This window comes from Pezoporus wallicus, unplaced genomic scaffold (assembly GCF_028554395.1).
Source record: "Pezoporus wallicus isolate ANWC-B61680 ecotype Strahan unplaced genomic scaffold, APGP_CSIRO_Pwel_v1 contig_8649, whole genome shotgun sequence".
Lineage (NCBI taxonomy): Eukaryota > Metazoa > Chordata > Aves > Psittaciformes > Psittacidae > Pezoporus > Pezoporus wallicus.
This window is the reverse complement of record NW_026639134.1, coordinates 661,840-673,008: the sequence shown is the minus strand read 5'-3', so window position 1 is coordinate 673,008 and position 11,169 is coordinate 661,840. Positions and strand designations below refer to the sequence as shown.

Below are 11,169 nucleotides of genomic sequence, written 5' to 3'. Positions count from 1 at the left end.
GGATGAAGCTTAGAGCAACCTGATCTACTTGAAGATGAAGACAGGACAAGGGGTAATGGGTTCAAACTTAAACAGGCAAAGTTTAGATTGGATATAAGGAAGAAGTTCTTTACTGTAAAGGTGGTGAGGCACTGGAATGGGCTGCCCAGAGAGGCTGTGGCTGCCCCATCCCTGGCAGTGTTCAAGGCCAGGTTGGACACAGGCTTGGAGCAAGCTGCTCTAGTGGAAGGTGTCCCTGCCCGTGGCAGGGGTTGGAGCTGGGTGAGCTTTAAGATCCCTTCCAACCCAAACTATTCTATGATTCTTCAATGAGGTGATGAGATGGCTTAGCTGTGTTTGTCTGGTACTTGCTGGCTGACTGAACAGCAGTGATGAGCATGGGGACCTAAAGCAACTCTCTTCATTGCACCCACAAATATCATAGAACCATGGAATCCCAGACTGATTTGTGTTGGAAGCGACCACAGCTTCTCTGGGCACCCTGTGCCAGCGCCTCAGCACCCTCACCATAAAGAACTTCTTCCTTATATCTATCTTGAACTTCCCCTGCTTAAGTTTGCACCCATTCCCCCTTTTCCTGTCGCTACAGTCCCTGATGAAGAGGAATCAATGTGCATGTCAAAAAACAGAGGCTGAAAACAATTCACTCCCAACAGCCCAAGGGGTACAATACAAAGGCCAGTGGCTTCTGCTGTCTGCCAGGGAAACAGGGCTGTCACTTAAAGGTCCTCTTCCCAGTCCCCATCACACGTGCCCCAGTGGCTGCTGAGCTTAATGCAGGAATAAACTGGAACAAGCATGTCCAGCCTCTGTGGGCGAAAACACCTTGATGGAAGCATGGACTAAACATTGCACCTGAGAATGAAGTTAAAGTTCAAGTTTTTGTATTCCTCCTTTTCATGCTTACCTGCTATGTTAAACCTTGTGATGATCACGCTCACCTCCTTGGACTTTTGGTTATCGCTGGAAGAAAATCTTTCTGATTAAACTCTAAACCTAAGTATTAGCTTGGCAGCAGATCAAGAAGAGAACGACTGTTACTGTTCTGCAAGGAAGACAGAAACTGGAGACAGCATGTAGGGAGGAAAAGCTGCAAAGCGCAGCTCTTCCTCCACAGAGGATCCCATTCAGAGGGTCATCCTGGAGGAGCTGAAGGACCCTGGGCACATCTTAGGGCTTTCATTTCCAACCACAGTGCAAGTTAGTCAGTACCTGGGCTACACCCTAAAACAGAGCAGCCTCTTCCAGAAGAGATTATCTAAAGCAGTATGTCTAAATCCACCTGTGCTCTCAGCACACTTGCAGATGGGCATGAGAAGCCAAAGTGGAAAGGAAATCGGTAACAACAGCATCAAAATAAGATTTATTATTTAGAAGCAAGATTTGGAAGAGACAGACATGGCAGATAACAAGAAAACAAAATGCCAGGCTCCAGCTGTGAGAAAGTATGGTACTGAAAGGCTTATGGGCAAATAGAAATCCCTATTTCTCTGGTATCAAAAACAGGAGTGAAAAGGCCAGAACACTGTGGTCTGGAACTGTCTAAGGAGGAAGCAGCTGAGGTGCCTGGGTGCACAGCATAGCAGCAGAGGGTCAGAAGAGTTTGGGGCCCACATATAACTGCAGGAGCAGCACCCCTCCCATTCATAAGGAACAGTGCTAAACCACATCTTTCTAAAGAAAAAGTTGAGTAGTCCTTTATAATAAATGATCACTTGTGAGATTATTGCTACAAACTACTCAGTATGTCACCTGAACCCTGGAGACAGCTGAAACCCATCGTCAGGGAATTAAGAGAAAGAAATCTCCCACTACATCATTTTAGCTTGTTGAAGGCACTTTAAAGTCTTTTAAAAATTGCTCCAATTACCAACTCCTCCGTAGAAGGATTTTAGTCTTACATTTAAAATTAGAAGTGACTTCAGAACTGTATTTAACTCTGGCAAGAAAACACGGCCAGTCTGTCAGAAAGAGGTAAAAAGGGAAGTGACAAGCACAAACTTACTCTCTGGTGAAGCATCTGTAGGGTTTTTTACTTGATTTAACTGGATTTAAAATAGAGTATTATCTTTACAGAAGAACTGTAAGAAATCTAAATGGAATTGGAACTTATCTTCTTTGTACTAGAACCTGAATACATGTGCCTGGCTTATCTTACAATTAATGGTGTGAAAGAAAAAAGGAGTGCCTCCTCCTCCCTCATCTCCAGCCACTGCTCACGGGAACCTGGCTCACAACAGAAGGGAACAATTTGGAACAAATTCCTTTTCCCTCAAAATAATTCTGCTTTATTTTTTTTTTTTTTGCATAACATTTTTTGTATTTCCAACTATAAATAAAAAAAAAAAAAAGATTAGAAAGAAGTTACAAAATTTCACTGAATGGACCAGAAGGGCACAGAATTTCTCACACATGATAAATCACTTCCCTTCTTCCTCTTCCTCCTCCTTAGCCGTGGCAGGGCCTTGTGCTTGGCGCCGTAGCTGAGGGGGCCACGTGTCAGTCGCTGACGATCTCATTTTCAGTATCTAAAAAACAAAATATCCACATATGGGTTTCACACACGGGAAAACCCAAGCAAAACCCAGAAGTGCCATTTGAGCCTGTGGACCCGGAGCAGGCAGAAGACGCTTCTGCCAGAGCATGCCAGCTGTGCTTTGGGTACTGCAGGGAAACAGAAACCAGAATCCTCTGTTAACGCATCACCTGTGTTGTACTGAAAGCTTAGAAGCATAAAGATGTTCATGTTGGTGGCAGAACTTAAGCACCTTGTGGAATCCCTCGGAACAGAGTCCTGATTTCCACAGGGAAGAGCTAGTGTACTGGGAGGCAGAAAGGGAAAGCTATCACAGACGCTCAGAGCTCCCCTCAGATGATGAGACTGTCACTGAGGAGAGGAGAGGGATGAGGTGCTGTGTTTGCTGCAGGAGGCTGCTGAAGGGATGGTGGCACTGCTGGGGCTGGTTGTGGGCACCGCATCCCTGTGCCTGCAGGCTCAGCAGCACGGTCCAACCTCACCTCCCTTGTTCAAAGGAAACGGAGCCAAGCCTAGGACCATCCTCCCACCTGGGAAGCAAGGATGCCATAGCCCACACACCAGCAGAACACAAGCCAGGGAGGGGATCCATCAGCCTCCACCACCCTTTGCGGCCCACAGGGTGAGGTGGCCGGACATGGGAGTGTGCACCAATGCCAAGGGCTTGAAATGACAGTACCAGAATAAAACACAACAAGGGTGCTGAGAGCACAGCACAAGGCTGAAGCAGCAGCCACACAGGGTGCAACCACACATCCCCTGCATCCCATGGCACGTGCCCCACTGGCTCACAGTGACATGCACCAAAGCCTTTTACTCATATGGCAAGGGAACATGCACACTGTAATGGATCTGCGAGCCTATGTAGGCTTTATACAGCATATGGTTTGTTAGATGCTTTCAGGAAATAGCAGTGAGTCTTTTAGGACATAGAGGGAAGGCAAAGGACACAGAGCAGGGACATACTGTGCAAACAGATGCTGTCTGCCTGGCATAGCTCCTGGCGGGTCTCCGTGTTTTGGGCTTTGCTTTTATTAATTGCAGTCCCAGTTCTCTCCCTCCTGTATTTCTGCTTGTAGGAAGAATCACTTTTAAAGGCAGTAAAATCATGGCTTGATCATAATTCCTCCCCAGGCTTCTAGTCAACATCAGTTCAGCAGATCCACCTGAATCCACCATCAATTGTCAACATCTGCTCACTATGGACAACCAGCATTTGGCACCGAGGTTCATCCAGAAAAGCAGGACAGAATTAACTATGTTCAGCTAACAGGAAAAGCCTTACGGCAGCAGCAGGTTACAGCCCAGGGCAGCCATAAAGCCAGAGCAAGACTGCCAGGCCCCTGGTTCTTCATGCGAACCCTTGCAGATGCTTAGCCCACACCCCATGGACAAGCTCTTCACTTCTCATTCTGAAGTCAGGCCAAGTTTCCAAAGGCTGAACAGGCAACAGCACTGAAGAGGTCAGTGAACTCAGCTGTACTCAAAGTTTTCTCAGTGCTGGGGAGAACTATGGGAAAAAGGCTGGGATTGCACATCTTGTAGTGCTGACTAACTGTGAGAGGAGTATCAGATGTAGTCTATCTAACCTAATAAACAATAAGGGAATGCTGAGGAAGCTTTACCTGATTTGCAAAAACCAAACTCACACAGGTTAATACTTTTTAGGGTGTTTTATGTCGCACCTGAAGAACACCCACTTGAGAAGGGCTGGCAGCTGGTTATTTCTTCTTAACTTTCCTAGGTTTTTACAAGGTCCCAGAGCCCTGAATATCTCAGGAAAGCTGTGACAGACACAAAATATCCCCAGAAGAGTGGCTCAAGAGGCTCTCACCACATCCATCCTGTCACCTGAAACTCCTCCAGAGCAATGTTGCCGTAGCTGCACTCAGTGGTGCCTTCCATAATGACAAGCAGAGTATGGAGATCTGCTCCTTTCCAATGGAAATAAAAATTCCCACTTTTTCCTTTGGCCTGTTAATGTGCAACTACAATGTGCTAAATATGCACCATGAATCCATCCAGTGGCACTACATCAAAAGAAATTAATCCAAGCTTCCCTTGCTTATCAGACTTTGAAAAACCAAGATCGCCACAAGAATTTCACTGTTATAAACAGATCTTTTATCAGAAGAGTAGGTCCTCTTCCCTGCATAGCTTCTCCAGGCTTAGCAAGCAAAATCCAAAGCTCAGTGAGGCTTTGCATGTAACACTGAAGGCTTCAATTACCCGGCCTCTTCATTGTGAATGTTATTTCATGGGAGAAGATTCATAGTCAAATATAGATCTGAGCGTATATAGCAACAATCCTGTTAGTACACTACAACTGCTGCTGAAAAGAGAGCAGGAAGGATCACATCATTTACAGAAGTTGCTGCCTCCTGATATAAGCTTGGCTTTCGGGTGAACCAGTTGTAAGTAATCTATTTACCAACACAGCTGACATCAGCACCCCAGAACATCCAAATCCCTCTGAGCAACACATTCTTTCATAAGGCAGAATTTGTAACCCGACAGCTTCTAAAATGCACTTCATTATATCGCACTTCTGGAGCTTATCTGCATTAATAAAAGAATCAGCAGGGTCAGAGCTGGAACATCACCTTCCTGTTGCATCTGCAAGAACACGTCCACAAACAGACCTACCTGAAAAAGCAAGTATCTCCCCAAAAGTCACCAACATATGTAAGTCAGAACAGGATTCCCATCTGACCAACAGTTGATTTCAGGAGTACAGAGACAGGAAAATAATTGTATTTACCACTTTCTTTCAGAAGAAACACCACAAGGATCAGCACAGCAGACAGCTTGCCAAAATACTCCACAGAAGCTCAGCCTGCCTAAGTGCCAGTCAACCACAGCCCAGCACCACACATCAAAGAAATGCTCCTCAAGGATTCAATCAATAATAAATGACCACAGCAAGAAATCCCATACTATTAAGACTTTACTGTTTTATAAATTCAATCTCACGATGAGATATTCATCCACCTGTGACAACGAAGACCACATGAGTTTCCTGCTCATATGCTTTGCAGAGACCTTGCCCACATTGAGCAGTCACACACCTCTCCAGCACTGCCACCTTGCTCCACCAGCACTGCCAGAAACCAGGGACTGAGAACGGCAGACAAGGAACCAGACAGTGCAAGGGGACTTGAATAAGGTACAAAACACAGCCATGAACTATTTCATTTGTGACTTCTGTCTCCAAGCCAACACTTCAACAGCAATTATTGAAGACTCAGGTCATAGGAGCTAACATCCGAGACATCAATCTTACTCAGAAAAACTTGAACCCTTTCTTAACCAGAGGCAGGGGACACAACAGGGAAAACGATGCTGAGGTCACATCTTTTCACAAGGAAGACTTCTGGTTACAACTCTGCAAAGGCAACTCCCAAAGAACATACGAAAACAGATGTTTTTCCTACTCAAACACGGACTAACTGAACCATACTGACACAGACCCACCAAGCGCTACATCCATGGGGCTTGTTTGGAAAACCTCTGAATGTTCTCAGAGTTGAAAACAGCGCACTGGGACCATAAAAAAAATAATAATTATTAAAAAAAGGATAAATGCTTGAAGAGAAAGAGCAGCTGTTGACAAAACCAAGTTCAGCCAATGACTGATGCAAAGTATTAGTGACCTCCATCCACAAATACCTAATGGCAGAACCTGCAGCTTGATTAAGAAGCTCATTTCAGAAATCCTGCCATTTAGTATGAGCACATCCTACTCCCCAAACATGAGTATCTCTGTAGGAGCAAAGAAAAGCCACATTTGGCCCGTTCAATCTTGTCTTTGATACCAGCCAATGTCAAATATTGCAGAAAAAAGTAATAGTTAAGTAATATATCCTCCGTTAAGTTGTGGAATGAAGACCAGAGTTACATATGCAAATAAACTGCAAGGGTCAACTTTATGTCATTCTTTTGAATGAAATCTGTGTCAGGGAGGTTGAATCAGCATTTGCAGAAGAGTCTTAAACCACCTAAATATCTCTCACTGCCAGCACCAGCTCCCAGCTTTGCATCCCTGCAGCAGACAAGCAGCACCAGCAGCTCTTCTGTGTGCCCAGCCCCTCTCCAAGCAAGCCAGGGATATGGTAGGAAAACAGGATGTGAGCGCACATTAGGTACTCCATCTATAGCAGTCAGAAAGCCAAATTAACGGCATATGGGCAAACTTAATTTGGCATTTCCTACTGGGTGCATGACTTGGCAGTTTAAAACGTTCTTCCAATGTTTGTATTAAGTTTCTTCAACTTCTAAAAGACTGAAAACTGGAAGGAGATCTGCAAACTACCCCCTCAAAACCTCGTATTTAAGGCTGAGGATCCGTACTGACTTCACACATCCCTGCAAAGCAGCATTGGGAACTTCAGGCGACGGGACATGGCTCCAAGCCTGTGAGGTGAGGAATTCTAACCCAGCAGGTTTGACCCCTGGCTGCTTCATATCAAAGCAATATTCAGAGTCAGGAATAAAATTAGTTCAGTTCTGGGCTCTGCAGGAGAATGTCTTTCTGGATACAGACCCCCCCCCACCCCGATGGTGCATCACGGACCCTTCAGGTCCCTCTCGCTCCTTTCCTCACTTTCTGCTCAAGAAGTTGTCCCATTTATTTCATCTCATGTACTTTGCTTAATTGCTGCTGAGGGTCAAAGCACCCTTTAACACAATTGGCACAGAATCACAGAATGGTTTGGGTTGGAAAGGACCTTAAGATCATTTAGTTCCAACCCCCCTGCCATGGGCAGGGACTCCTCACACTAGACCATGTTGCCCAAGGCTCTGTACAACCCGGCCTTGATCGAGGACAAGAAAGTCTAACTTGAAATTAAAACTCAGAACTGCAGCCAAGGCAACAATCAGACAATTAAACCGATGAGCACTGAAATGCAGACACCAACCTCTGAGTCAGTGTTTGTCCCCAGTGCCAGCTGGAGATGCAGCAGCTAAGAACATACCCAACAGAAAAATGGAAGCTGCACTGAAGCCTGGCTCAGGCAGGGTGCCCAATGCAAGCAAAGCAAGAGGGGCTTGCATTGTCCACACTGAATATCTTATCTTCCCTTCCCTGGATTTCAGTGATGCCAGGCTCAAGTTAAAAGGGCTTCTCTAGCATGTTTCAGTGTAGGAGACACACGTTTCCTCTTCCACATGCTTGTTCCATCACCTACCAAGATCTAGCATCCTCCTGTGTACCACCAGCAACACTGAAGGTACTGTCTGCTCAAAAGAATCCATTTAATGTTTCAGACTGGTGCCAGCATAACATCAGAAATACAGCAGGGGGGGCAGGGGGATTTCATCAACGTAACCAGCGAGGAGGCACTATGCAAGTTCTGGAGCACCGTTTCACTTCTACAGCTGCCAAGAGGTGGGATGTGTCACCTATGGGCAGAACCTGAGAAACACTGGAGGCACCACATCTGCTCCTTCTACGCAAGCCAAGGGATAAAAGTCCAGAAAACAAACGCAGAGTTACTGGAGCAGCTGGGAATCAACACAGTTCTATGGTTTAGAAAAACACTGGGTTTTTCACACAATTTTCAAGCACAAAATGTTTATTTTTCTTCTTTTTAATCTATACAATTTCTCAGGGTCTTTAGTGCCACTGACTTTGTCAGTATACAAGGGATGGACTATACAACAGGCAATAGCGACATAAACTGTAAGATTCAGTGCAAGCTGAAGGAAAACTGGTGTGAGAACATATTTTCCATGTTTGCTCATGAAGCATACAGACATGAATCTAAAAAACCCAAACAAATTAAAGATACATGTTACAGAGAACAGAAATCTCTTACTACAGTAAGTATTTTGCCCAGGCAGAAGACTCTGCATAATTGTCTATAAAATTCAATTCTAACTGAATTGATGGAATAAGATATTCAAAGGGTACAAACAAAATAATTTAGACAGATATAATGCTCAAAGTACAATAGAACTATACAATTCACAGCTTGGCAGCACAAGACAGCTCTGCCCTTCCGCAGACAGTATAAAATGGCATCGCAGTAGAGATAGAGAGCAACGTGCCTTCAGATGTGACCACGTGGTTGGAACCTGTGCCTGCAATGCTCTCCCTTAGCGATCCCAGGGAAAAGAGACTTACCATCAGCAAATGAGTGTTAGTGGTTGTCTTGTGCCTTTAGACCGAGAGGTGCAGGTGGAGACTCTATGCACAGTAAAACGGGTAAAAAGCAACTTTCAAACAGGAGAGGTGTCCATGGCACCTAGAGCGCAAACTTGAGTCAAACGAAAAAAAGAAATAAAAAATAAGAAAAAAAAAAGAATTCAAACACAGGGTGGTGAGACTCCAGAACCGAAGCGTCACATAGGAAAAAGCACAGCTTCACATTCTCATTCCGTTTTAGCATGAATACTGCTAGCATGTCAGTGGCAAACCACCGTTCTTCACCTCGGAGGCCAGAACACACACCAGTGCTATACTTACAAGGCTCTTACAATAACCCGGAGGTACGTTCTCCTACATCACAATTTCAGTGAGATTTCTTCAATTATGAAACGTGCATGAATTTGTAATTTAAGTAAATTGTCAAAGCCCCGCGGGGTATAGAAAATGTAATGCAATTTGCTGCTGATCCGGAACAAAACAGTATATGCCTGCCTGGTAGAGAAATAAGTTGCTGTCTACAACAACTTTACCAAAGGCTATGGAAGAGAATGAATTGCACTGCCTGAAGCTATTACCTGTCCTTATATACAACTTACTTGGATCACTCTGTAAATGCTTCTATTTTAAAATGCGCATTTCACTATTCTGTTTACAAACACAATTTTTATCAGCACATCAAACGAATCTCACCTCACGATGATTATTTTAAAGCTTCAGAAATGAAAATTCATCCCATGAATTAAAATAAAAGCGTTTACTGTAGAATGAAACTGATAGAGAACGTTAACTGTAAATCTTCAATATCTTCGCAACTGAAAAGAATTCAAACTCACAGGTGGATTGTAAATAAAACAACACCTTTCACATAATTTTACATCTCTTTCCAGCTGGAACTGAAAAGCAGAAATTCAAGGCACTGTACTCCTGCAGGGGTTAGTACAATTTTCTAGTCATCAATTCAAGTACATCGACTTTAAGGATCGCAAGTGTAAAACATCAGAACACAACAGAATAAAGTGTCTTCAGCAATGAAATAGAAGCAAATATTGCCACCACAGACGAAGGATCTTTTGTGAAACCATTTCACAGTGATTGCTGGATGCAGCGTATGGCTGAGTATGCTCGCGGGCCTGGACCCCTGCCTCATCCGACACAAATGGCATCATCTACACATCAGACACTCCACGGGACATTCCCGTTACCGAGGGTGGGCAGGTGCGGGCCGGGCGGCTCGGCAGCCCGCGGCGGCACCGGGAACATCCGCAGGCAGGGTCTGCTGAGGGGCGAGAACCGTGCAATGCCCGCGCCGCCAACACGCCACTGCGCTCCGTAAACCGGCCTCGGGAAAACTCCACCGTACTGACAGAGAGGCATCACGTAAGGGGTCACTGTGACAGAGAGGGCAGGCCCTGGTATAGGCACTGGCAGGGACGGTGACACTCCAGGAGCTAATGCAGCGGGCATGGGACAAGCCACTGGAACAACGTATTTTTTCCCCAATCCCGTTCTTACTGAATTAACCTACAAAAAGAAAAATACAAAAAGCATCGCTATAGAGCTCCTCCTCCCTCCCTGCCACGACATGCATGGCTGTGCCAAGACACACGCGGCCATGCAGGGACCACGGCGGTGCTGCTCCCCCAGTGCCATGGCTGCGGCCGCTGCCATCACCACGGCTCTGCATCTGGGCTGGTGGCTGGGGAGAGCACAGGGATGGCACCGTGCACTCAGAGCTTGGGGGGCACTCTCTTTTGTGGCTTTTAGTCTTTTAGGGGTGAGTTTTGTTTGTGGGAGGGACGGGGGTTGTTTGTGGGTTTGCTGTGTTTGGTTTTTAGGGTTTTTTTTCTTGGTTTAAGACAAAAATTTTGAAATCAGAAATATTTGTGCTTGTTCAGCCTGGAAAAGAGAAGGCTTAGGGGACAAACTGTAACAGCCTTCCAGTACCTGAAGGAAGCCTACAAGAAACCTGGAGAGGGCTTTGGACAAGGGCCTGCAGGGACAGGCCAAGGGGAATGGCTTTAACCTGCCAGAGGGGAGACTGAGATGAGCTCTTAGGCAGGAGCTCTTCCCTGTGAGGGTGCTGAGGTGCTGGCACAGGGTGCCCAGAGAAGCTGTGGCTGCCCCATCCCTGGCAGTGTTCAAGGCCAGGTTGGACACAGGGGCTTGGAGCAAGCTGCTCTAGTGGAAGGTGTCCCTGCCCGTGGCAGGGGTTGGAGCTGGATGAGCTTTAAGGTCCCTTCCAACACAAACCTGCCTGGGATTCTGGGATTATTTAAGCCTGGGATTCTCCAGTTAATTTGATATTTCACATTAAATTGATAAAATTGGCATGAAGGTGAAATTTCAGCAGAAAAAAAAAGACTATATATGTAAGGCTGTATGGAATGCTTACTCTCTGCTTTTGATTTTAGTACTTCTTCTCAACTAAAAATAAAAATGGCAGTGTCACTCTGGGATTTACCACTCTGGGGCACTAACCTGT

General features: G+C 45.5%; 1 protein-coding gene across 9 annotated transcripts in view; it reads right to left on the bottom strand.

Annotated features, from left to right (window-relative positions):
* Positions 1–1,338: 1,338 nt before the first annotated feature.
* WNK2 (WNK lysine deficient protein kinase 2) overlaps positions 1,339–11,169 on the bottom strand; it is a 121,910-nt gene continuing 112,079 nt past the window's right edge. For 8 of the 9 annotated variants that reach the window (XM_057413776.1, XM_057413780.1, XM_057413781.1 and 5 more), the window contains one exon: positions 9,541–10,208. In XM_057413776.1, coding sequence (XP_057269759.1) covers positions 9,861–10,208 — 348 coding nt within the window. In that variant the 3' untranslated portion in view covers positions 9,541–9,860. Of the gene's footprint in view, positions 2,529–9,540; positions 10,209–11,169 lie in introns of those variants that run through there. The other variant, XM_057413782.1, reaches the window with a different exon arrangement.